Source organism: Zootermopsis nevadensis, unplaced genomic scaffold (genome assembly GCF_977971745.1).
Source record: "Zootermopsis nevadensis isolate Lab colony 2312 unplaced genomic scaffold, Znev_1.0 Znev_ptg000024l, whole genome shotgun sequence".
Classification (NCBI taxonomy): domain Eukaryota; kingdom Metazoa; phylum Arthropoda; class Insecta; order Blattodea; family Termopsidae; genus Zootermopsis; species Zootermopsis nevadensis.
This window is the reverse complement of record NW_028259156.1, coordinates 7,524,164-7,552,119: the sequence shown is the minus strand read 5'-3', so window position 1 is coordinate 7,552,119 and position 27,956 is coordinate 7,524,164. Positions and strand designations below refer to the sequence as shown.

Genomic DNA, 27,956 nt, shown 5'->3' with positions numbered 1-27,956 from the left:
TCTGGCAGTAATCAAATCCCCGTTGACCAGTCTATAACTAGCTTCTTCATGAGCTCAGGATGTAAGGTAAACCAAATGTTACTATAAATATAGTTGTGACCATGTTATTGTTGAAGCAGTTTAGGAAATAAATTCAGATGCCTTTTCTCCTTCAAGTTTTTCAATCTATATGGTGAAGCTAGTGGGGATACTATAATTGCATAATATGCAATCTTGTGGTTTCAGTGCATAACATTCATTAGTACTGATTATTACCAAATTAAAACTTGGCAGATACGACCTCAAATCTTTGATATCATGAAGATGTATGTAGTTGCTAATAAACAGCAAATGTGTTTCCTATAATTTGCATGTTTTTGTTATCATCTGCAACCAATCTAAATTAAATATTTTATCAGTTACCATCATGAAAGAGAATTCAAAGTACAGCTTTTTATGCTTGCCTTGTGGTTAAATGAATATCTTATTAATTAGTAAACATTTACTGTTGAAAGAGGGCTTGTTTGAGGCACTTCTAGGGATGTGGTAGTATGGAAATTATAACAGCCATAAGTCAGAACTACTTATCAAAAACTTGTCTTCAATAAACAGTCTTTCTTGAATCAAATGAAAATATTAACCAATTAATCTGATCAAAAGTCATGCATACTCTTTTAATGCCTCAACAAATTATCTCTGAACAATTATTTTCCTTAAAATGGTACTTTTCTAAGTTGTTACAGCCTGCAGTCTGGTAGACACGGATAGACGTTTCAGAGGTGCTTGTTACCTTCATCATCAGGATGATCATAATTGCCTTGGCAGTGGAGCCAGTAAGAACGTCTGAAACATATGTAAATCTCTACAGGGCACAATATCCGAGAAGACAGAACCAGGAACCAGATGCTGATACTTCAGGGTCCTGAGAGAGCTTCACAGTAACAAGGGACAACTCTGATTATCAGCTGGGATAAACATGACATGGACTACCCCTATTTGCTTGCCGTCAGACAGCATGGCATACTATGTGAAGATGGTTGAGTAGCATACGAGGATGGTCTTTTAATGCACCAGACTGGGATGAGAGGATACCATTCTTGGTGCCGGCCTACAGAACATCAACCCATGACACCTCATGTAACAGCAAGTTGACACAAACAACCAAGAAAGCAGATTTAGTTTTGACATTTACAGGAAACACACTACCGCAGATCACTCTTGTCATCCATTTAGACACAGATGAACAGGTACGTAGTATTCAGTGAATGGGATAAACACATACCATATGGTGCGAATATATGTAAGGCAAAAGATTTATTACAGAATTCTAATGACAATTCCTTGTCAATACCAACAGAATCAATATCTTTTACATAGGTAATCAAACCAGAAAAATAATCTTTTTAAAAACATTGAAATCCATATGCATTTAATAACACCAGTTAAATTAAGTGAAAAACCATCATAATGATATACATAAGAACAAAGATTTTTAACAATTGGCTTCCCAAGATTACCCCAAAAAGTACTTAGGTCAAACCATATTACAGAGAACAAACATTCTACGAAAACCAATTCAAAATTTTCTCTCTCCTTTATATGACTGTGATGTTGTTCTGAGTTTTGTGCTGTATCAAGTCTTCTGTAGAATCGGAGAATCATACTGTCACCATCTTCAAGCCCTTATTTTTTTACAAGAAACAGTAGAGAAAAATAGTCTCCACCTTCAGGGCTGAATGGCAAGGCCTTTCATATACACAAAAGTACTGCCACCTCTCAACTGACGATGGAGAGAGTCTACAGACACATACTATCTCAATCTGCGGGGACAAAGTACCACCCTGTAGGATGTGAGGTTCTCTCACAGTGGTGAGAACAGAGATGGCTGTCTTCTGGATTGTAGCACCTTGTAATCTGGTAGACGTTTACCAGAGTTTCAGATGTCTTTGCTGACTCCATCATCAAGGTGATGGCTACTCATCGGCCTGATAATGGAGACAGCAAAGACCTCTGAAACTGTGGTAAACTTATACCAGTCTTAATACTTTGCATACCGTCTAGTGTATTAGAATATAGAGTAAACAAACCAACAAATATTAACACTATGATGGACACTATTGCCATACGCGTTTTGACCTCAAGAGGTCATCATCAGTGGCATCAGGGAAATTAATACATTTAGTCAAATGGTTCAAACTAGATTTAGAATTAAAAATGAAAAGGTATATAACAAGACTTTTGAAGTGACACTGCACTAGATGCTGTTATTCACAGGAGTAGAATTTGCGCTTAGCTATTGATCCCGTTGTTCGGTGGCCGTAGCTGGTCTCGGCGAGCTATAGTCACAACGTCTGTACCTGCGAACTCCAGAACCGTGGGTGAGTGACTGTCAGTAAATCAACCAAAAAGCTAACTGAGGGCGGAGTCCTGCGCAAGCGCAAGCATTGTCCCTTCCTAGGTGAAACCATTCCTGCGCACAAGGCGCATTGCTGGAAATGGTAAACGGTCTTAATATAAAAAACGGAAATTTTGCTAACGCTAACGGGATTTCGTCGTGGCGGGAGCCTCGACCATTCAAACTGGGATCTGTTGCTGCTGATGGGAGGTTATCCCGTCAGGCAAGTTGTCCAAAGGAATTTGGTTGGTTGGATCTCTGGGGTTTGAACCCAGAGAGGGAGGGGCCGTTTCGGCTGAAGGCCTCTGCGGCATGGGGGGAAGATCATTTCAGCTGATGGCCTCCATGATCGGGGGTGGGGGGGGGGGTGGGGAGGGTGGCGGGCCGTGCCCCTATTAAGTTATACCCTGAGTGACTGTCAGTTGGAAATGCAAGGGTATATATAAGCTTGAAATCAGGGGGGCCAACTACTGAAAATATTTTACTTTCTCCTGCTTAATGCTAGGTCAGATAATACGTTAGAATCTTTGGTGTTTTGTTCGATAATGATGGCTTTGTGTTTACTACTTTTGTGTATATGGAATTTTTCTAAAATATCTAGCATTTTACCCTTTGGAGCTATTCTTAATATGTCCATGATATCATCTATGGGGCCGTATTCATGTCCGTGTTCTGCATATTTCGATTTTGTTAAATTGAATCTAATTTCGTGGACGTGTTCTTTAAATCTAGTTTTAAAATCCCTACCGGTTTGGCCAATATAGACGTGCTCGCAGCTTCCGCATTTTAATTGGTACACACCAATATTATTGTATTTGTTATCTTGTTTTCTTGAACTGCATTTGATTTTTACGGTATTGTTAACTTTGTATGCTACTTTTACGTTCGTGTTTTTGAATATCTTAGTGAGTGTTCTAATGCTAACTAACTAGATGGCTTACCAAACCAGCTACGGCCACCGAACAAAGGGATCAATAGCTAAGCGCAAATTCTACTCCTGTGAATAACAGCATCTAGTGCAGTGTCACTTCAAAAGTCTTGTCATATACCTTTTCATTTTTAATTCTAAATCTAGTTTGAACCATTTGACTAAATGTATTAATTTCCTTGATGCCACTGATGATGACCTCTTGAGGTTGAAACGCGTATGGCAATAGTGTCCATCATAGTGTTAATAGTTATTGGTTTGTTTATACCAGTGTATACAGTGCTATAACCCAGAAGACACCCATATTTATTTCCACCTTAACACTGAATAGGGAAGCAGTCTAGAGAGAAAAGTACCTCACAACAGAGGCAGGAAACCGACCTGAAACTTCAATAGGCTTCTACTAGACTAGTGCTGCACAAATCCCAGAAGACAACCATCTTTAATGTATTATAAATATATGGTTTGTGCAGACAGAAACAGTGCTTATTACTTTATTATCACTCTTGTGGCGGTGATTGTATTGTGTAAAGTAATAAGCACTGTTTCTGTCTGCAACAATATGATGCATCATGATCTTCCATTATTGTTGGCATGTAAGATTCCAAACAAAAACAATCCCCTTCACTATTCTTTTTGTTTCGCTCCTGCATGTTTACGTTTCTGGAGGAACCAGGGGAAAAGGTTTTTCCTCTTCTTATTTTGTTCCTGTACAACTGCTGACATGGGGGATACATTCTCCTTTATTTTATCTTATCTTCCTTCTGCATCGTCACTGGCATGGCAGATTCACAAGAAGATGCATTCTCTTCTCTTGTATCTCCCTCCTGCTCCTGCATCACTGATGGTACAGAGGATTCAGAAGAAGATGAATAAACTTCATTTATTTCCTCCATTATTGTTGGCTTGGGGACAAACTTCTGTAACATTGAAACATTTTAAGCATGACCCAACAATGTTATGGATGGAACAATTTTACCAAGTACACAGAATATCATAACAGTTCTTTTCTGTTCCTATAAGTTAGCAAGTTATGAAATGTATGCACACAATTCTAAAAATGTCATATTAACAACTATGTTCAGTGACGACAGAGTTGTCCGGCAGAATCGATATACGGAAAGAATTTGCTGTTCACATGACACATTTCTCATGCCATAGACAGAAATTGTACGTAAGTATCAATACAAATAGTAAATGTGTATATAACCATACAGGCACAAGAAAAGTTGCTTATATTTTCAAACATGCGTCAAACTGAATTTGGGTATAGTTGCTAGCACCTCAGAAATTTACAGAGCTCTTTTGCTCTGATGGACTGCAGCACTAGAGAGTATGAGAGTATTTACAACAATTTTCCAAACATGAATTAAAATTTACAAGATTGATTAATGCATTTTAAAGTTGGAGAGATGGATTAATGGACACTTCACACAGCTCTTAACCCTTTGCGGTCATACGTTGGGGTGAGTCCGACATCATTCAAGCCTTCTTCTTTGCACTAATTCAATCATAGTTTTCCTTGTAAGACTGTGTGTACCTTATAATAGTGAAAGAAGGCAGCGGAGAAATGTCATCTTATTCTGACATGTGTCCAAAGAAGCCAGGACTCCACACCAAGTGTTTTGCCATACATCTTATAGTGAAGGAATACCATCGGGTGTGTTGCTGTCATATTTACTTAGAATAGAAGTATTTTATATCTGATCAAGTTATAAACAAATATCCCTTCTTCCTAGTAGGGAATTATATTTTTTTAATTATCTTTGACGCATACAGCAATCCACCACTGACATATGCATATTCATTCGTCTTCTTATCAAGCATTCTTCATGTGTAGTGACTTCATCGTTTACACTTTTATGGTGCTGAACTGGTCTTGATCTTCTGAACATAATCGGTGCGACAGGAAGCACAGTTCTGAGATTATGAAATCCAATGCTTATACATCGTATATCTGCATGCAATAAGAGATGTTTAGATGTCGCCAAAGTCATGTCTATTGACTTGGACTTGCTTTATTCTCTACTGAATGACAGCAAGCAGAAAGGCAACACTTATTACACATCTCAATAGGGACAGTGGTACAGTTCGCAAAAAATATTTCACACGGTCAGTATTCAAACAAAACTGTCATCCTCTCAAAACATATTTCACCATATTTAGCAAAGTTTCTTCCGTTTTATGCAAGTTATAAAAGAAAATCAAACCTGTTCATAATAGTAGTTGAATTTATACAGTTTGTGGTGTTTAAATAGACCAGAAAAGAGCCATAGTGGTATTTAAAAGGAACCGCAAAGGGTCAAAGAGGGCTTTTCTAAACCAGGGGCATTATTTCTAAATTACTATAAAAGTAATTATTACCTTCCTTTCTCTGTCATCGCTGCCAATTTTATCCTGTGTCTTTATCATTTTTCCCATTAAACACAGTATCTTCTTCCGAAAGAGTGAAATATTTTAAATATTACCAAAGACTTATGGGAGGAACTATTTCAGAAAGTGTAGATAATAGTACTACAGTTTTTTCTGTTCCATGAAGCTAACAAGTTAGGAAATGTATAAATAGTATTACAATTCTGTGCTTTGCCAGAATGTGAAAAATGCAGATGGCATCAGTGACAGCAGAGTTGTCCTTAAGGAATGATATATTGAGAAAACATGAAGCTCACATGATGCACTTCACGAGTCTTTCATTGAAATTCTAGACACATTCCAATACTACTAGTAAATGTGTCTATAACCATACTAGCAGAACTATCACTTTACTGTAATTTATTTATCTTCTCCCTGTGTTCATCACATTCTTTTTTTTAAATCTGCTAAATCAGAATATTGTTAAGGTCGCATATTTTTTCAAACATGCGTCAAACTGAATTTGGGTATAGTTGCTCTGACCTCAGAAATTTACAGTTTTTTGTTGCTCAGTTGGACTGCAGGACTGGTGAGTATGCGAGTATTTATAACAATTTCCCAAACATAAATTAAAATTTACAAGATTGATTAATGCATTTTAATGTTGGTGAAATGGATTAACAGACACTTCATACAGCTCTAAAAGAGGGCTCTTCTAAAGCAGGTGCGTTATTCCTTAATTGCTATAAAAGTAATTATTACCTTCATTTTCAATAGCAACATAGTGTAATTACTAATCCAGTTTGATTACACCGAACATCAACCAATACAAAATATTTTAATAAGGGATGTATGAATTTTCAACACACTGTACCCACGTGGAACTGCACATTTCATCTTCATAGAGAAATGAAGTCCACTGTCCTGTTTTCTGGATCCTAATTCAGTGGGGTGAAATTAAATTACATCTTTCTGGAACTGCTGCCTCTATCAGGCCACATGTACAAGATTGATTAATGCATTTTAAAGTTGAACAGATGGATGAACAGATACTTCATACAGCTTCACTGAACCAGGGGCATTATCTCCTAACTGCTATAAACGTAATTATTACTTTCATTTTCAAACAATTTACAAAATAAATAACAGTGAAACACATTCCCACAACTAATTCAGAACTTGAACAGTGCCACAATATTTCTGCAGATCATTATAGGCATTGTCTACTATTGCTAGGATCAATTTAAAACTGAAAAACTGTTTCTAGAGTTTCACAATTACTGTCCCATAAAATTTGTCTTTCTCGCGAAGTATTTCACAGAGTGGAAAGACATAGTACATGACTACTTACAACAAGAACTACATTAATTTACAGATAGAATTTTACTGTAGTTCAGGGCAACAAGATCAAGAGTAATTTTGTCAAAGAAACAGTGCGCCAGACGAAAGATTGTCAATTTATTTGCCAGAGGATTATCAGGAAGTGCACCTTTAACCTTATTCTGCAAAGTTCAGTAGGAACAAAATACTAGGTAGTGTTCAACAACGCATGCTTCTAGTACTGGAATTTGTTGAAAAACAACTAATGGACTGGCATGAGCAGCTCATAACACAATATGACATGTGTGAGCACTTGTATAGTTGCAGCAATATTGTGCACTTACTAATCCATCCAAATGTATTGAATTGCTACATCAGTACAAATGTTTGTATAGGGCAAGTGACTTTTTGATCACACAGTACCTATGTGGAACTACAAATTTTATCTTCATGGAGAAATGAACTCCAGTGACCTCTTTTCAGGTTCAGAATGGAATGGGGTGAGATTACATCTCTGTGGAACTGCAAACCCTAACAAGCCCTTTGTCCACCTACCAGATGGCAAAATGATTCAATATGCATCAGTGGCAGAATAATACTGACAAGAGAAAATGGAATTATGGCAAAACCTGTGTCACAGCCTCATATCAAATACAATTTCAGTTACACTATATTCTAAACTCAGATTCTGTTGCTAGTTGTTCGTCTTTGCTCTGTCTCACTCACCTGATTACCATCGGTGTATTCCTTCTCGGATTCACTTTCATCATCTTCTGTCACACAATTTCCATTTTCCACTTCATTACCTCCTCTGTTTACATCGATCACTGATTCAATGCGACGTAACATATCATCTATCTGTAGCTCTTGGCTGCGAATCTACAACCAGGAGAAAACAACATTTACACACGTGTCTGATATTTGTTGTAAGATATCAATTAAATTTGGTATTTACAGTACTTACATAGACAAGGACATGTTCACATTGCTCTACGCATTTGATTCTGTTGTAAGTGGATTAAATTTGATGACATTCGTAACTAAAACCTGTATGATAATGATATCAAGAATGTTCTAGCCAGTAAGTGAGAGGTATGCAACATAGAGCCCATGGACTGCATGTGGTGAACAGAATAAAATATTTGGCCCATGAGTCTGTCTAGTTTTCTGTAAAACAGGTTCATGTCAAAATAAAACACAGTGCACTTCCCAACTTTAAGTGAAAGAGGTAAATGTCTCTTTCATTGCAACAGAATATGAACCTGAAGTTCATACTTGAGAGAAAATATTCCAAGGCTTTATAACACACTTCTTATGAATATCTGTTCAGAGGCTCTTGAGTTTTTACATGCAGAAAGATAAAGAAGGTAAAACTAATAGGCATAACTCTTAGAGCTACTGATTGTGAACATAACCAGAGGAAAAGTATAAAACTTAGTAATAATTTCAGGCTTTCTTTCTTTCTTTTACATCTGACAACTCCCTATGTGTTCCTTGGTTTGACGACTCTTTCCAATCACCTGCAATAGTTTTTAAGTCTCAAGTGTCAAGAAAAGAAATAACTCATGGCAGAATTAACACACTGAGAGGTATATGGCAATGAGTAAGCTTGGTCACTGTTAAATAAGCACACACATAAATATGCATAAACTGAGCGGAATTCAAACCCATGAAAGTAGCGTTCATTCCTGCCTAAATCTGACAACTCTTTGGCAAATACTGGCCACGGCTCATTCCCTTCTATTGCCAAATGGCCTTTAAGAAACAGACTACAAGGAACTAGCTACTGTCATCAATGCAAATTCAGCTCACAGTGGCCACTTATAAAAACAGCACTGTATCTAACAAAAGATATTTCATTCTATGTTAAATTTACTACCCATGACATGTAGTGACAGAATTCCTAAAATAGTACTTCAAAAACCCCTATGATTCACTTATGACATTTTTGAGGAACATAACACTATGTGTTGTGATTATCGCTAAAAGTATAAAGGGTTATAAAGCATTTATGTGATAGCGTGGACAAAAAGCCAGTAAGGGTTCTATACATACTGATTGCTGATATAGTGATTGCTGTTCTTCAACTACCCGCATCACTGATTCAATGCGAAGTGTCATATCATCTATCGGTAGCTCTTGGCTGCGAATCTACAACCAGGAGAAAACAACATTTACACACGTGTCTGATATTTGTTGTAAGATATCAATTAAATTTGGTATTTACAGTACTTACATAGACAAGGACATGTTCACATTGCTCTACGCATTTGATTCTGTTGTAAGTGGATTAAATTTGATGACATTGGTAACTAAAACCTATATGATAATGATATAAAGGCTGTTCTAGCCAGTAAGTGAGAGGTATGCAACATAGAGCCCATGGACTGCATGTGGTGAACAGAACAAAATATTTGGCCCATGAGTCTGTCTAGTTTTCTGTAAAACAGGTTCATGTCAAAATAAAACACAGTGCACTTCCCAACTTTAAGTGAAAGAGGTAAATGTCTCTTTCATTACAACAGAATATGCACCTGAAGTTCATACTTGAGAGAAAATATTCCAAGGCTTTAGAACACACTTCTTTTTAAAAAAAATCTCCACCTTGCATTGCATCAGATGTTGAGGTTATATCAGAAATGTTCCATGTAGAGTTCATAGAATTGTAAAGCAAATAATGAATAAAATTAAAAAAATTCTGAAACTGTTAACTTCCTCAAAATAATCTCACCTATGTAAATGTAAATGGATATACTATAAATGAATTATTTGAAAGCTTCTGCATTTGTCGCCAACTTTTTTAAAAAAAGATGCATCCCAAACAAACGTTAAGTTGAAAACTTATGTACAAACATATGCAAAGTGAATAACAGTAGCCTCTGACCTCATGAACCGCGAGTACCAGATATCACATTAATGTTCAGCAGTTCAAAACTACATACAGATTTGCATTACAGTCTTGACATGTTTCTCTATTCTCCATTTCCACATGAATGGGAATCCAAGATGTTTCTGTGACCAAGCCTATACGCTCTTATTTTCTCTGAATATTAATATTATTTTAATTGTTACAATTACTTCTATCTACTGTTTTTATAATTATATTAAAATATTTCAAAAGTAAGGATTTTGAAAAAGTCACATAACCAAAGCAACAGTCAATTCCATCATTCCCTAGTACTCAAGAACATCCTTTGTGTCTAATTAAGTGCAGGTGTAAATATCACACATGATTCGGCCCATTAATATTCATTTCAAATTATTTGGAGCCGTAGTACCAGGAGAAAATAACATTTACAGGCTTGTGTGATAATACTCTGTTACCGGTGTAAAAATCTTCAATAAGTCTGATAATTACAGCACTCATAAAAGAGTACGGTAGTTTAAATATTGCTTGCTGTATGCATCTGATTATTTAAAAAGTATTAATTTTGATTAAGTTTGATATTTATTCCATACACCCTGAAAAATGATGATAGCAAAGAGCTCCACTTACCAACCGCACATGCACTGCATCTTCTTTATGGAGCATCCATCTCAGTGTCTCAAGAAAGTCATTTATGTTCGCGACAGTCACATGGTACATCGCTTTCATCTCTGGTATAATGATCTGCCACCAAGAGAAAATAACATTTACACTTGTGTGTCACAGTAATCTGTTATTTATGGAAAGGTCTTCAATGAATTTGGCAAAACAAAAATATGCAGGCAGAGATTTCAGCACAGAACTTTCTCAATATGAAACAGGGGTGCCAAACACTTTACTGTAACATTTCTTCACAACAGACCTGTAAAGTTGAGTGCTGAGCCAGCACTGTTGGCAACTCGTGAATTTTAACATGTGTCAAAACAGCCTAAATGAAATAGAGGGACAAGACATTCAGATAGTGATAAACAGAAGCAACCAACAAATTGCAATTAGTTGGTTTGTTGATTAGTCCTATATATGTACACAAACATGCATTTATTCTGTTTTGTTTTAGAAATGAATTGGTCAGCAATACTTAAAGCATGTGTGTACACCAGCCCTCAAAAAATACACTTCCTATAAATGCATATCTTATTTTGGATCAGTGGTACCAAAATGAATATTCCTTGTCAAAATATATGTGCAATTCATTTTGATACAAAGATTATCACCTCTGATTGGACTAGTGCTTGTCTAATCTCTAAGAAACTGCTTAAATATCTGGTGCATGGTCATCCCTGACATTGGTGAGATTTTAGGTTCTCACAGCAACAAGTATGAATATGACTGTCTTCTAGGACGTTAATTAACACATCAGCTTTGATCCTTTTCCCTGATGACAGAAGTAGCAAGCACCTCTAAAAATGTCAGTTAGCTGACACTATGAAATTCACTCTTGACACTTCAAGAGCTCCCCAGATTTATCATGATGACCAAGACACATCACTGCATCTTGAGGAGTGAGATTACTAAACTTCACATGTTTAAATTGTCCCTAATTTTTATTTCTGTGTTAACCTACATCCACGCATGTGTATTTACAAAGTTCTCACTTTCATTATCATCCAAAGAAAACTGCATAGCCCTTCTTTCTTTCCTTCGTGGCAAATAAATCCTCCGCTTGATTGGGCTAATCTAAAAGTTTACAAACTGTCAAGTAACTCATTATGTAATTTTCTCTACTTGCCACTTACAGCATGTATACACCCCAGGACTTTATTCTGACATGTTCAGTCAGATAGAGAGACATTGTACCTACCCTTAAAACACATAAAGTCATAAACATCATGAACAGGAACCAGACTACTTTAGTGGGGCAGATGTTGCTGGGTAGTACAGTGAATAATTGCTCCATAAAAGTTATCATCCCTGCCGGTACTTTGTCTTTGTAGGCCATAATCGAAGGTGCTGGTCCTTGTAACAACAATATAACTGCAACAGAATATTTAGACTATTAGTACGATCATTTAAGCGAACTTCATATTGTGGTCTCCCTTGACAAAACTGACACTCGTCTGCTCAAGAAATCCCTTTCTTTTAATGAATCTCTATTGTCGTTACTATATTAAAAAAACACTGCTATTTTGTCATATCCTGAGCAGTTTCACACCCAACCACAGCAATTAGTAGAGCTGTGTTTTGTGTAGATCATCTTTAATCTTATACAAATATTATGGGAGCACAAAAGATTCTGAACTTCGTGGTAGCAGACATTCTCAGAATACAATATGTCCCTAATTTATTCATGAATACAATTTTGATTATTTGTTATTGCTTCTAAATATTTGAACTTAGCAAATGTAGTGCTTATTCTTTAGCATATTAATTTTTGTAGCCGGTAATATCAAGGCAGTCTAGCCTAAACGTCTGAATTAGGGCTCCCAAGCATAGTTTCTAATACCTCCAGAAAAAAAAGATGTTAATCACTGCAACCTACGTCTCTAGTTAGTTATAAATTTGTAATATTCAAAGACATTTCTACGTAATGTTAAATCACAAATCAGAATTGGATCTCTTTTAATTCATTCTTAGGAACTAAATTCCGAAAAAACTTTTTTAAGTAACACTCGTTTGTTAGTAGACAGTTGCAATTGCGATATTTATCACGGTATTCTCATTATATAATTACATCCTAATAAACGTTTTTACATCCATGTTAAACACAAGCAACTTAAAAGAAATTTAAACATCCAATATTCCACTTACTAATGTCTATTTCCTCCACTGCTCACCAAAAAGAAAAAAATATTGTGACGTGGGTTGGTAATTACGACCTTGGTTGTCAACCATTGATTTTTGTGGTCTGCTGCCTTTGCTCCGATCCGACTGTAAACTTGGTTCAATTGTAAGAGACCACGATGTCCTCCAGCAATGCTCAATTTAATAAAAACTAAAACTTTTTTTAACAGCACAAAATTATCTACTCTACAACACACTTCTCTTCCATCCGATTCACAGCTCAGCTCTTTTCGCAATGACCCGAAAGCCGATTGTCAACGGCAGTAAACAAACACAACAATGCACGTTATTTGTTTATTCGGCATTGTTGTGTTGCATTATTGTCGTCAACAACAATGATAAGGTTTTATATGAACTCCTGCGTGCATTGTTATGTTACCTAAGAAACTAATTGTTGCGTTATCTGAATTTCAGGGACAAAATCAAATCGGCGAAAATTCACCGCCTTCTAAGACCCAGTCGAGCACAGAAGGAAATACAGACTCACTGAGTTTCTTTTGTGACGCCGGCAGAGGGGCAGAAGACGCAAATGTTCCTCTGCCAGCTTTTGAGCCTTATTTTTCGGCAGAATTTGGCCTTAATTGTCAACAAGGATTTCTGGACGCCACTGAAGAAGTCGACATTCAGCAGTTTATTAACAATGAGGTTAGGGTCAACTCTGCTTTGGATTACAACAATTACGTGGGCCCAACACTGATTCGTGAAAGTATTTGACCTATTTCCAGCCCTCTCTCCGACTCGTAAATTCCGTGCAGTTCAAAATCACACGACACAAAAGTTACAACACCAGGTCAGGTTATGACAGGTAGATGGAACAGTGGGTCAAACAGAAGTCACCCCAAAAACTGCTGAATCAGTTTGAAGCGTGTAATTTACATAAAAGTCCACGTAACTAGAATAAGTCCAGTGTCTTTCACCTTGAGTTTCGTCACAAATTCCTTCAAAACCTGCATCCGTAGAGATCGCCTAACGCGAGATATTCGCTGCATCAGTTTCCATACTTGTTACCCATAATTCCAGTTCCTGTTCTGATCCAAATGTTTATTTCCTTTCCAGATTCCAGAAATGGACGATATTCAGTTTGCAACTACTGTGGGAGATATCATGACAATTTCAATTTAGAATAATTAAAACTTAATAGTTAAATTGTTTTCAGTTAAATACTTAAATTGTTTTTAGAAAATTGGTTAAAGTTTTTTGTTAAATAGATGGCTCTAGCAGACAAAAATAAGGACAGAGTAGAAATTGTGCGGAGGCAGTGGGCTGGTCACTCACTACTGACAAATGCACACTTTGAAAAGACCAGGAAGAGATTGGTATCGCAATACACGAGTATGTGTACTGAAACATTTAACAATAATATTCTGGTGTGGGGGAACATTTTTTATTTCAACATTCTCAAGATAACAAATGGTCGCTGCTACTTACGTTACATGACTGAAACTTCGGCCTCTGAATAGGAGATCCAAAACAACCCAGAAGGCTCAAAATTGTAATCACTTTTCGCTTATGTACGACATGCTTAATTTGGCCGACATTTTAACAATGCACCCCTCCACATTTGTCTTATTACCAGTCATATTTCGTTCTATGTAGGATTTGAGGTTGTGGTGATGCAAGCAATTTTTACTTTTTATTTTATCATACGAGTATGAAAGCCTATCTCAGTATTCTGCCAACTTCTCACTGGAGTCGGCTTGCGTGTGTATAAATATAAACAATTAGTCCTATTTAATGACCGCAATAAAATAATGATTGTCTGGCTTGCCACTTTGAATCACAAGATCTAAAATCACAACACTAATAAATATTTCACTTACACTTACAGTATCATCATGGCACTACAGACTAATTATTCCGTGCGGACATTAAAGACACAAGTCATTTGAATACGCAAAATCACATTAACACACACCGTCACTGTATAATTTCTGCATAAAAGTCACCTCATTTAAAAGACGCATCCAATGTTTGATAGACGTCTGTTTAACGTGTTTTGTCCACGGCACTCCCAGTATCGAAGTACATGTACTCATAGCTCATGTCAACTTTGTTAATGGAAGTATCATTACGCCATGTAGTGCAAATCTCTAACACATAAACGGAACAGACCTAGTGACACCTACAAACACAATCTGCTTTAAAAATAAACAATTCGGAGTTCTGCAGCGAAAACAGGGATTATTTACTTCAGAAACATTAACCCTTGTATTGGCTGAGTTGTCTTCTTTGATTTACCACTGAATGTTCAAATATTATTTAGGCGACTTTAAGCTATAAAAGGTGAATATCTTATTGATGCTGACGTGGCTACAAAACACTTGCACGAGAAAAATGCAAATAAATATATTAGAAAATTGTGAATATAAGAAATGTATAAGAAAAAGAAAGGTCTTTGCCATTCTTTTATTAAATATAAAAATAGTTGACCCCAACATGAACCGAAGAAGAGGTGAATTGTACCAAAATCACTCACAACTGCAATATTCATAAACACAATTTCAGTGACGTAAGTTTACGTGTTTATAAACCGTGGAAGACCATTTGAAGTTGATATACGCTAAACTAAACTAATTAAAGTAAATAAAAGTAAAGCAGGAGATAAAATGGCAGCAAACGTCTGTTCAGATTCAGACGCCCTGAAGCCATGTTCATTAATTTTCTCAACTACAAAACTGATAAATGCGGACGTAAGATTAATGGCGATCTTACAAACTCAGCTCATGACAAAATACCGACGTGCCTAATTAAGAAACTCCAGTAAGAAGAGGCATTTTTGACAATTAGTAATAATTAATCCGGGCAATAAAGTAAACAACTTTTATGGATACCGTAGATTAATGTCCCTGTTCATAACAGCTCCTCCCACGCACACACGTGACCCAGATAAATGCAGTCCACACCCTGGCATTCTACGTCTTTTAAGATACTTTTTAATATTATCCACCCTGGTGGTATTTTACTTTAGGTCTTCCGACTAAAATTCTATATTCATTTCTCCATTTTTCCCTTGTGTACTGCATTCTCCGCATGCCTCGTAAAAACCTTGTAAGTACAGCTAACTAACCAACTAACTAACTAACTAACTCCCTGGTAGCAGAACCCGCAGGTTCAACACCAACAATACCAAAGACCGCCACCGGCCACGATCCTGAGCCAGCTCCATCCATTAGCCATCGTCACAGCCCAACTCCCGAAGATCCATCTTGATGTTACCCTCCCATCTCCTTCTTGGTCTGTCCGGTGGTCTTTTCCATAAGGATTCCTTACCATAAATCTGTATGCACACCTTGCCTACCACCCCCCCATGCGCTACATGACCAGTCCATCGGAGCCTGTTTTCAAACGCTTGTAATCTACGTTCTTCCTTCAAGATAAGAGACCATGTTTCACAACCATACAAAATCACTATTTTATATATCCTGACCTTCAGTATTTTGGGTAGTGAATACAATCGAACGTTTTCCGATTGAATTCTACTCCTAATTTCATCATGGACCTCATTTCTATTTGTTATTGTTGTTCCCATTGCATTTATAAAAATTTAAGCTTCAATTAAACAATAATTATTTGTTCAAGAGTTGTCATTACAACATGCTTTGGCGTCAGTGACCGTCTTCAGGTAACGGGGAACTGACAGCATGACGCACTGGTGCAACGTGCTCAATACACAATGTGGAACATTTTTACTTCATTTTCACAATTATCGTTTAGAGTGGCAGTACTGTTAATTAAATAACCAGGAAATAACTTTGCCGCCTGGAGCGGAGTCTCCATAACAATGGCAGCTTTTGGGTTTGTCGACTTTTGGTCAGTGCAGTTGTGCCCTTTCACCTTCTTATCGCTAAAAATGTGCATATTTATCACCGAACAACTAATACGCCGTTGATCATGACCTAGGCCTATTCGTTACGGTCTGGACAATAACATTATAAATCTGATTCAAGTACATTCTCATATGTAAACTACGTAGACATTACGTATAAAATATCAATGTAATCTATAAAGTCTTAGATGCATCTCCTCTGGTGAACCGATTTTAAAAAAAATACGAAAAGAATATGCCATAGAAATTGCGTGACCTTTGATGCAGAACCAGACAGTTAACAAATAAATTTTGAAAAAAGAAAATTACGCCTTTTCATAAGCATAAAATTTTCTAGTTATTCTCTCTCTGTAGAACTAAAAGTGCTTAAGAGCTTACGTGATTAAGGACTTTCCTGCCTAAGTTACATATTTATATAAACCACGAGCACAAAATGTATTTTAAATTTATCAATTGAACGCGAAAATTACAGTTGGACAGTCACAAAAACTCTAAGTTGTTCTAACGCATGCGTAGATCAGGCCTAAATCACGCTACTCACACACTGCAATGTACAAGATATTTGTGAAAAGTCGATTGGTACTCGGCTCGTCAAAGAATAGCCCACTTCCTTTACTGAACCAGAAGATTCATTATCGTGTTCACAAAAGCCCGCCACCGGGGTCTATCCTGAGCCAGTTCGCTCCATCGAGTCCCATCTCCCTGAGGTCCATCTTAATGTTATCCTCCCACCTACGCCGAGGTCTTCCCAGAGGTCTCCTCCCTTCAGGCCTTGTAAGCACCACTCTCCTGCCCTCCGCTACCCCCCACCCCCCCCAACAACATCGTGTGAGGAGCTCGTCAAGCACTTTTCTCTATTATCTGTCCCACTTCCGTTTTGAATCCAGACATCTTCCTCAACACTCTGTTGTCAAAGACCCTCAGTCTATGTTCCTCCCTCAAAGTGAAAGACCACGTTTTGCACCCATAAATACTTTGCACTCAATAATAGCAAGCATTCCCCGATTTAATCTGCTGTTGTAGGGAGATAATAAGAGAGAGATTCGTCGATAATTAGGCTTGTAAAATCGAAATAAAAATTCTTCACAGTTCCCCAATACGCTTTAATAATGTCGATGAATCAAGAGATAAAAAGTTATAAGATTGTTATTCAGAATATATAACCCACTTCTTAAGATCCATTTATTTTATTAAGATTCTGGGCTACGAATCACGTTTTTTTCCTTTAAAATGGTAATTGCCTAATGGAATATTATTTTACTATCAATGATGCCGTGAACAAACAGAAGTCAATCCAATATTACTTGAAATTGTGTTAAAAAGAAGACAAGCCTAATTCTCTTGCACGAGTTCACAAATGAAGATGAAAACATTAAATGTGATGAACATTAATAATAATAAATATGAATCCTTACCTCAAACTTCGCTCAATTGTAAGAGACCACGATGTCCAACCGCAATAAACAGATTACGCAACAATTAGTTTCTTAGGTAAAGGAATGGAGTGCAATACGGTTCATTCAGGCAATTATACTGCATGTATAATAAACGAGAAAAGAGCCTTACGGGATGCTCAGGCTAGATTGTTGCAGGTGTGGGTTAGAAATTCCAATGCCTTTTCTTACATTGTTATGCAAGCAGGTGTTCACGGAAAAGCTGACCATTGTCGGTCAATATCTGCACATTGTTGGTAGTTGAAAAAACAAAACAAAGATAATTACTCTAAGTTATAATTTAGTTACATTCAGTCATGAATGTAAGAAGTCAATAATTAATATTAAGTACTTTCCCTATAAGAACATAATACGCGAACATTTAGAAATAATGAGAAGAGGCGTAAGAAAGAATTTCAAATTCATTGCCCTTATTTAAAATAACGTGCGGTTTCAGTATAGTTGATTAATTTTAAAGACTAGAGCAGGGCGCTCCTTTCGGAGCTCCTACGGGGGGGTTGGTCAAGTTTGTAAAACGCAACCAAACTTGTGTAAGAAACTAAACTAATCGCCCCGAATTGAGGGTTAAAACATTAGGGGGTTGGTTGCGTTTTGAAATCTTAAGTAACATGCTAAACTAACTGCCCTTCGGGGGGTTATTTAAGTGTCTCATTCAAGTGTTTTATCACTTGAGTAAGAAACTAAACTAACCCCTCCCCCGAATGTTGGTTAAAATACTTGACGTTTTAAATTCTTGAGTAAGACACTAAACTAACCCCCCTTCGGAATGGTTAGTTTATGTCTCATTCAAGTGTTTCAACCCTTGAATAAGAAACTAAACTAACCCTCACCCCCGAATGGGGGTTTTAAACAATTGACTAACTCTCCATTGGTTGCGTTTTAAAATCTTGAATAAGACACTAAACTAACCCCCTTCGGGGTGTTAATTTAGTGTCTTATTCAAGTGTTTTAACCCTTGAAGAGCAGTATGACTTGGATGAATATTATTACTATTATTATCAGATTACCTTTTTGGTGTTGGTAACTTCTTCTTTCACTTTTCTTCATTTCTTAAATAGTCTAATGTCGCTGTTCGGAGACGATATAGAGCAGTGATAATGCGACTGGCTTGGTACTTAGCGTTATTTGTTTACTCTGCGTTGTTGTTCCACAACAATTCCGTGTATAAGCAAATATAAGGTGATTATGTTGATGACGTCATTTTTTGACGAAAACGACGACTAATCCTTTCGGAGCGCTTCTTGAAATCTGATATTTTACTTCTTTACGTCGCTGTTCAGAGGCCAACAGTTCTTGGTTAGTCAACTATCTACGTCCAACCCCAACCTTAACCTTGCAAGTAATTCCCCCTTCGCTTTTCTTTATTTGTTAAGTAGGTCTTATGTTTTAGTTCTTTACGTCGCTGTTCAGAGGCCAACTGTTCTTGGTTAGTCAACTATCTACTTCCAAACCAACCCTTGCAAGTTTTCGTTTGTTTTCTTCTGCTCTTCTGTTCTTGTTGAATACGTTTTTCTCGTTTAGCAGTGTAAATCTACCTTCCCCTTTCTTTACTTGTTAAGTAGGTCTGATGTTTCAGTTCTTTACGTCGCTGATCAGAGGCCAACTGTTCTTGATCAGTCAACTTTCTACGTCCAGCAACACCATTGCTAATCTTCGTCTGTTTTTTTTTTTCCTCTTCTGTTCTTGTTGTATACGTTTTTCTGCGTTTATCAATGTAAGTCTCCCTTCGTTTTTCTTTATTTGTTAAATAGGTCTGATGGATTAGTTCTTTACATCGCTTTTCAAAGGCCAACTGTTCATGGTTAGTCAACTATCTACTTCCAACCCCACCCTTGCAAATCTTCGTATGTTTTTCTACGTGTGTTATTAATATGGTCTCTTTTAACAATGTAAGTCTTCTTCGCTTATCCTTATTTGTTAAATAGATCTGATGTCTTAGTTGTTTACATCGATGTTCAGAGGCCAACTGTTTTTAGTCAAACAATTTTCTACGTCCAATCCCACCCTTGCAAGTTTTCGTTTGTTTTCTTCTGCTCTTCTGTTCTTGTTGAATACGTTTTTCTTCGTTTAGCAGTGTAAATCTACCTTCCCCTTTCTTTACTTGTTAAGTAGGTCTGATGTTTCAGTTCTTTACGTCGCTGATCAGAGGCCAACTGTTCTTGATCAGTCAACTTTATACGTCCAGCCCCACACTTGCAAATCTTCGTTATTTGTTTTTTGCACTTCTGGTCTTGATGAATACGTTTTTCTGCGTTTATCAATGTAAGTCTCCCTTCGCTTTTCTTTATTTGTTAAATAGGTCTGATGTTTTAGTTCTTTACCTCGCTGTTCAGAGGCCAACTGTTCTTGATCAGTCAACTTTCTACGTCCAACCCCACCCTTGCAAATCTTCGTTATTTGTTTTTTGCACTTCTGTTCTTGTTGAATAAGATTTTCTGCGTTTATCAATGTAAGTCTGTCTTCGCTTTTATTTATTTATTAAATAGGTCTGATGTTTTAGTTCTTCACCTCGCTGATCAGAGGCCAATTGTTCTTGATCAGTCAACTTTCTGCGTCCAATCCCACTCTTGCAAATCTTCGTTTGTTTGTTTTTTGCTCTTCTGTTTTTGTTGAATAAGTTTTCTACATGTATTCTTAATATGGTCTCGTTTATCAATGTAAGTCTTCTTTCGCTTTTCTTTACTTCTGAAATAGGTCTGATGTTGTAGTTCTTTACGTCGCTGTTTAGAGGCCAACAGTTCTGGTTCAGTCAACTTATTACGTCCAGCCCCACCCTAGCAAATCTTCGTCTTAATATCGATCAAAAGTCAGTTTTCATAATACTTTCGTAATCATAAAGTCAGTTCTGATAATAATTTTCGTAATCGTAATATATCGAATGAGTATCAGTTTACCTTGTTGAAGTTGTTGGAGTTGGTCAAGTTTGTAAAATGCAACCAACCTTGTGAGAAACTAAATTAACCCCCCGAATGGAGGGTTAAAACACTTTACCAACCTCGGGGGGGGGGATTGCGTTTTAAAATCTTAAGTAACACACTAAACTAACCCCCCCTTCGGGGGGGATTAGTTTAGTGTCTCATTCAAGTGTTTTAACCCTTGAGTAAGAAATTAAACTACCCCCCGGATGGGGGTTAAGACACTTGACCAACCACCCTCCGGGGTGGTGGTAAATTGTTTAAAACGCAACCAACCCCCCTTCGGAGGGGTTGGTTGCGTTTCAAAATCTTAAGGAAGACACTAAACTATCCCTCCTCATTCAAGTGTTTTAACCCTTGAGTAAGAAACTAAACTAACCCCCCGAATGGGGGTTAAAACACTTGACCAACCCTCCCTTCCGTTGGGTTGGTCAAGTGTTTAAAACGCAAGCAACCCCCCTTCGGGGGGGTTAGTTTCAAGTGTTCTAAAAGTTCTCTGCGTTTTAAAATCTTAAGTAACACACTAAACCAACCCCACCTTTGGGGGGATTAGTTTAGTGTCTCATTCAAGTGTTTTAACCCTTGAGTAAGAAACTAAGCTACCCCCCCCCAATGGGGGTTAAAACACTTGACCAACCCCCCCTTCTTTTTCAGCGTCTTGTTTTTTTCTCTCCTCTGTTCTTACCGAATAAGTTTTTCTACGTGTGTCGTTAATATGGTCTCGTCTATCATTGTAAGTATTCTTTCTTAAATAGGTCTGATGTAGTAGTTCTTTACGTCGCTGTTCAGAGGCCAACTGTTCTTGGTCAGTAAACTTTCTACGTCCAGCCCCACCCTTGCAAATCTTCGTCTTAAAATCGATCATAATAGTTTTCGTAATCGTAATATATAGAGTATATGAGTAGTATTATTAGTATCACTTTACCTTGTTGCAGTTGTTGGATTTGGTACTTCAAATAGTTGATAACTTCTTTTTTCACTTTTCTGATGTTTTAGGCCAACTGTCAGTCAATTTTTAATAATGCAACGTGCTGCTTCTGGAGCAGTGATAATGCGACTGGCTCGGTAGTGAAGCGTTATTTGTTTACTCGGCATTGTTGTGTTGTACTCGGCATTGTTGTGTTCCACAACAATGCCGAGTTTGTTTATAGTTGACATTGTTGATGACATAATTTATTGATGACAACGAGGAATCACAAATTTTTATAGTATATAGTATATAGTATGATGATTTTTGAGGGTCCCGGGCGATGGGCCAGAGAAAAATGTTTCCTTCGTTCGAATCCCGGGAAACATGTTTTCTGTTGCTCGGATAGCTAGCACTAGGGAAGAGTGGCGCTAAGGCAAATTATGTTTTTGTTCCTGGGAAATGATTTGACTGACTAAAGTCACAAGCCCGAAGACTGTCTGAGACCCAGAAGATGAATTTGTAAGAAGCTGTCGTATTTCCTCCTTAGTAAATACTGTGGAACTCGAAATTGAGGGTTGACATTTCTTTACTCGTTCGCTTGTGGCTCCTGAAGAAGAAACATGGCGCGATTATTCCTTAAGACACATGAGAAAACACAGGAAGGTCAGAACTCTGGGAAAAGTGTCCTGAGTTCGATTTCCGGCAAGGGAGCTTCCTTTAGCACCGAAACCAAGCGAGGTAGAACAAAGACGCCAGGATCCGAGTTTTTGCTTCGAAGAGGAGATTTCGGAAACGAAGGCCTCGGCACTGAGTTCGAGTCCCGACAAGGATGGTTTCTGTTCACGGGAACGCAACCGCGATAAAGGAACGACGCCAAGGCAAAATTCTCACAGAAGATTGTATCAACAGAACACACAGCAAGAAGCAAGATACCAAAATGCAGTAAACATATCTACATAGAAGGAACTGCGCCAACCCAACATCATACGAGCATCCAGCCTTAACACAAAAACACGACAAAGCCACGGACGTTTGGAGATCAGTGGACACTAACAGTAACAAAAATGTAGTATGAATATGGAATTGAAAATATATTTTTCACTTATACTAACTGTTGCATGTAACCTTTTTAACTAATTTTAACAAGTGACTGTGGTGTTGTAGTAATTCAGTGTATATAGGGACATATATTATAACCCAATAACACAATTTATGGTAAATAGGGCATTTCAGCGTACATATTAACTTTTAAATATTGCACTGAACACGCTGAAGTATATCATGAAAAACAAACTACCACTTTAATGACATTACAGTGTACATTACCAAATAGTTTATGAGAACAGACACGTTTACTTTAGATTATGCTCTTAAAGTAACGAAAGATAGAATAAAATGGGCAGGGTTGTAATTTATAACAAAATCTTCACACCAAAATACAAGATTCTGTCAAAGCAGATTTATCGTAAGACTTGTAAGTGGAAAAATAAAATGAAAACAAATCTGAAAAAAAAAGTAAAGCAAATTAAATGAATAATGGAAACAAATTCTTACTCGTAAAAATTTCCAGATAAGCACACACATGCATAAGTGTGTTCGCACATGCACACATGCTTTCAAACAAGATACAAATATGAACAAATGCATTATATTTAATTTGTAACATCCTTGACTGTTTAGTATTTATTTACAATTACTGGGTCACAGATCTTCTACAAGCCTGAAAAAGGTGTCTATGTTATTTTGTATTACAAATGAAGATAACGAATATATATATGTACACTACCCAATTCAGACTGCAATTTGTTATTATTCTTACAGCCCTCGAGCACTACAGGAGCAAATCAGAGTTAGGGTAAAAGGTACAGTAATGTTCTTCTTTATAACTGTTTCACAGATAATAACAACTCATACACTAAAAAAGAAACACTCAGGCACTTGTATAAATGAACAGGGGAAAAAAAAAGCTCATCTGAATGGAAGGCTTACCTCAGTTTCATCTTTCTTTATTGAAGTTCCTGATTGTACATGAACCTCATCAGATACCACGCCAACGGAAACTTTTTCACTTCGAACATCAACATCATTTTCCATTTTGATTATATCCATTTTCTGCTGTAAAATTAAAATTAAATTATAAAATTTTGGTAGATATCTCAAAAATCGAGGGAAAGAGTTGTACTCTGAATAATGCATACGAGCAATATTGTAGTAATATGACGATGTTCATGCATGCCTGTCATTACAGCTAAACAAAAAAATATACGTAATTTAAATTCACACAGTGTGTGGAATGTTCAGAATTCAATACAGATTTCAATCATAGTATATGTTGAAGGATATAAAACTATGTAAGGTATGTACACATTTCTGTACTCACCACATGGAAAGGCAGAGTTAATTCTTGAAAAAATACATTTTACATTCACAGGAAAAAAATTTGAACAAGTTGTTCAGTTTGTATGACCTGGAAAGTGGGTGTTGATTCTATATTATATCTGGGTCCCGTGTTTTAAATTCCCTTCCAGCCTGTGTTTATCCTGCTTCCAAGAAAATAATTGCTTTACATATTAGTTTGGGCAGTTTCCCCACTTCCATATGTATATTACTATTGTATTCATTTTTAAGTATATCAATTTCCTTTGACCGTTGCCTAATGATTACAAAAATTATATAATTCAATCTTGAACCACACTAAAATCTGTACTGGCAGCTTAACTCATGGGCATACTGTGTAATGTATCATGGCTTAAATTGTTATCCATACCTCCTTATAAATACAAATTAATTGTATCTTCTTAAAGTTATGTGGTCTTATTCTTACAAGTGATCCCCCTTTTGTTTGTACTGTTGCTGATAGTAGCTGAGTGGGAAGAAATGGTAAAATTGGTCATGTTGGGGGTGTCCAATAGCAACCCCATGTCCATTACACTTCATATAACATAAATTATAAACTGTTAATAACACGCTAATCACTTTAAAATTGGTATGAGAATAATTTCAGAACAAATATTTTATCATACTATGAAGTTCAACTGAAATTAAGTTGAAGACAATGGTAATAAAGAATAGAAAATATACTAGACCAAATAAAAGAGCTGATTTTGAATTTTAAAAATTAAGCACTACACAGAATACTTCAAGCTGCTCCTGCATCATTGCTCTAGATGAAGAATCATTCAAAGATAATCTACTCCAGAATTACAGAATTCAAGAAGTTTCAAAATTTCATATATAATGCCTATTTCTGTTAACACACTCTTTGATTTTATGTGTTATACATAAGTATTAATAATGTATCAGATTGTATTTTTGCATCATATTGTGGTTATACCTGAACATTTGCTCATTTATGCTTTAACACAACAGTTGTTAACAAATAAAATAATGTGATATATTTGAAATGAAGGGCACACTTAACGAATTTCACCCAGGTATCCTCCTGATTTACATATCTCAAGAACCAAACAATATTCTGCAAATACTAAAAAGAATAAATAAAAAAATGGAATTTTATGAAACTGAGATTAAATGTAATGCACATACGCATTCCCAATATCCAGTCAAAATTACTTATGTTCTTCCCTTTGGATGAGAAACCAGGTTTCACACCCACACAAAATATTAAGAAAAGACATTGTTGTTACAAATCCCAATATTTGCTGATATACTGCACTGACATTAATAACTTTGGTATCATAGAACATGTAAGAGGTTAGAGTATTCTGATCAATTACGCGGGACATTAAGCAAGCTGCGTACACTAGTGACCAGTGTGTGATTTGTATGAAACAGTTTGTTTTATCAAACTGGAAGTGCTGTATGATGCAGCGCGATTTTAGAGTGAGACTGCAGAGAAGGTCCAAAAAAATCAACAATTTAAATGTGTGTGAAAAAGATTGAACAAACAAGTTCTGGGTTGGCAGAAAGATGTTTGTGAGGATACCAGAAAACACTGCATGTATACAGACAGCACTTATGAGTAGCCGAGGAAAATCTGTAAAATTGCTACCACAAGAGCTTGGTTAAAAGGTTTAAAAATCAACCATTTTAATCATAATAAGAAGACTTAAAAATTTTTGCATATAAAATTCAGATCCAACAAGCAGTGATGGATGTTGATGAAGTTCGCTAAGTCATCTTTTGTGATTCATCTCATTAATATTTAGAAGAGCAAACACTTATTCAAAGGACATGAGATTTGGTACTTGGAACATTAGGAGCCTCTATAGGGCTGGGGCACTGAAATCAGTGTGTAGGGAATTAGGGAATTATAAGTTAGACTTAGTGGCAGTGCAGGAAGTGCGATGGGAGGGGGAGGGCACGATCCCAGTGGACAATTTTACATTTTTCTATGGAAAGGGGAATGACAATCATCAGCTAGTGACGGGTTTTTTTGTTCATAGCAGAATTAGGGCAGCAGTTAAGAGAGTAGAATTTGTTAGTGACAGGTTGTCTTACATAATTTTGGAAGGACGTTGGTGCGACATCATTGTCCTTAATGTTCATGCCCCAACTGAAGACAAAAGCGATGATATCAAGGATAGCTTTTATGAAGAATTGGAATCAGCATTTGATACATTTGGCAAGTATCACATGAAAATTCTGCTAGGAGATTTCAATGCAAAAATTGGGAGGGAGGATATCTTCAAACCCACAATAGGCAGCGAGAGTCTCCATGCACTTAGTAATGATAACGGTGTTAGAGCAGTAACCTTTGCTACGTCAAAAGATTTAATTGTAAAAAGTACAAAATTTCCACACCGTGATGTTCATAAATACACTTGGACTTCCCCAGATGGCAGAACACACAATCAAATAGATCATGTTTTAGTAGATAAGAGAAGGCAGACAAATGTAATTGATGTGAGATCATTCAGAGGAGCAGATTGCGACACTGATCATTATCTGGTGGTAGCAAAAGTGAGGGAGCGGCTTTCAGTAAGTAGACGAACTAAACAAAATTTTGACACAGAAAGATTTGATTTAAAAAATTAAGTGAGGGAGAGGCAAAGGAACAATATCAAGTTGAAATTTCGAATAGGTTTCAAATTTTAGAGACAAATGAGGATAATGAAAGTGTGGACATTAACAGGGAGTGGGAAAATGTCAGAAACTGCATCAAAATTTCGGCGAAAGAGAAACTAGGATACTACAGGAGAAAGCAAAATAAACCGTGGTTTGATGAAGAATGTTCAAAATTAATAGATCGAAGGAAGCAAACAAAATTTCAATGGTTGCAGAACCCAAACAAAACAAATGCGGATAATCTATGTAACGTGAGACGTGAGGCTAGTAGAACCTTTAGGAGAAGAAAAGGGAATACCTGAAGGGCAAAATTGCTGAACTTGAGACAAATAATAAGGAAAAAAACATCAGAGACCTGTACAGAGGCATTAATAACTTTAAGAAAGGATATCAACCCCAGACCAATTTGGTAAAGAATGATAGTGGCAATTTGCTTGCAGATCCAATAAAAATTGTGAATAGGTGGAAAAATTTCTTTAGCGAGCTCTTAAATGTTCATGAGACTGGTGATATTAGACAGATTGAAATACATACAGCTGAACTGTTGGTGCCAGAACCTAGTTTAGATGAAGTTGAACTGGCCATTGGGAAGTTGAAAAGTTATAAATCTCCAGGAATTGATCAGATTCCGGCCGAATTAATTAAAGCAGGTAGCAAAGGGTTGCATATGAGGATCCATAAGCTTATTCGGTTAATTTGGGATAAGGAAGAGATGCCACAACAATGGAAGGAATCCATAATTATTCCTATTCATAAGAAGGGGGACAAGACTGAGTGTGGTAATTACCGAGGAATATCGCTGCTATCAACCTCATACAAAATTCTATCCAACATTCTTTTGGCAAGATTAACCCCATATGCGAATGAAATTATTGGGGATCATCAATGTGGGTTCAGACGAAACAGATCAACGATTGATCAGATCTTTTGCATTCGTCAGATACTAGAGAAAAAATGGGAGTTCGGTGGGACCGTACATCAGTTATTTATAGATTTCAAAAAAGCCTATGACTCTGTGAAGAGAGAAGTGCTATATAATATTCTTATTGAATTTGGTATACCAAAGAAGCTAGTGGGTCTAATAAAAATGTGCTTAAATGAAACCTGTAGCAAAATTCGAGTAGGTAAATATGTATCTGAGA

At 36.7% G+C, this 27,956-nt stretch overlaps 1 protein-coding gene and 1 long non-coding RNA gene across 4 annotated transcripts; one reads left to right on the top strand and one right to left on the bottom strand.

The window, feature by feature from the left end:
* Positions 1 to 7,658, top strand: LOC147872796 (uncharacterized). Its single transcript, XR_015536994.1, has 2 exons — positions 1 to 1,226; positions 7,458 to 7,658. It is a non-coding gene; the product is annotated as an uncharacterized LOC147872796 (long non-coding RNA).
* On the bottom strand, positions 1,275 to 23,901 carry LOC147872795 (uncharacterized). 3 transcript variants are annotated; one of them, XM_087355536.1, is made up of 7 exons: positions 23,776 to 23,901; positions 21,802 to 22,393; positions 11,702 to 11,874; positions 10,471 to 10,584; positions 9,030 to 9,125; positions 7,701 to 7,853; positions 1,275 to 4,222 (listed from the first exon to the last, which is right to left on the bottom strand). In XM_087355536.1, the coding sequence occupies exons 3-7, from the start codon at positions 11,837 to 11,839 to the stop codon at positions 4,046 to 4,048; spliced, it is 678 nt and encodes a 225-aa protein (XP_087211662.1). In that variant the 5' UTR covers positions 11,840 to 11,874; positions 21,802 to 22,393; positions 23,776 to 23,901; the 3' UTR covers positions 1,275 to 4,045. The 3 variants fall into 3 exon arrangements, with proteins under 3 accessions (XP_087211662.1, XP_087211661.1, XP_087211663.1); XM_087355535.1 differs by lacking the exon at positions 21,802 to 22,393; XM_087355537.1 differs by lacking the exons at positions 9,030 to 9,125; positions 23,776 to 23,901 and having other exon boundaries at positions 21,802 to 22,130.
* Between the last annotated feature and the right edge of the window lie 4,055 nt (positions 23,902 to 27,956).

What these genes read in the sequence shown, in the direction of transcription:
- LOC147872795 (XM_087355536.1), bottom strand. Translation starts at nt 11,839, where the DNA reads ATGGCCTACAAAGACAAAGTACCGGCAGGGATGATAACTTTTATGGAG. An exon ending in ATGCAGTGCATGTGCGGTTG is followed by an intron (nt 9,126 to 10,470) that starts GTAAGTGGAGCT and finishes TCCTGGTTGTAG; the next exon opens with ATTCGCAGCCAAGAGCTACC. An exon ending in AATACACCGATGGTAATCAG is followed by an intron (nt 4,223 to 7,700) that starts GTGAGTGAGACA and finishes TCAATGTTACAG; the next exon opens with AAGTTTGTCCCCAAGCCAAC.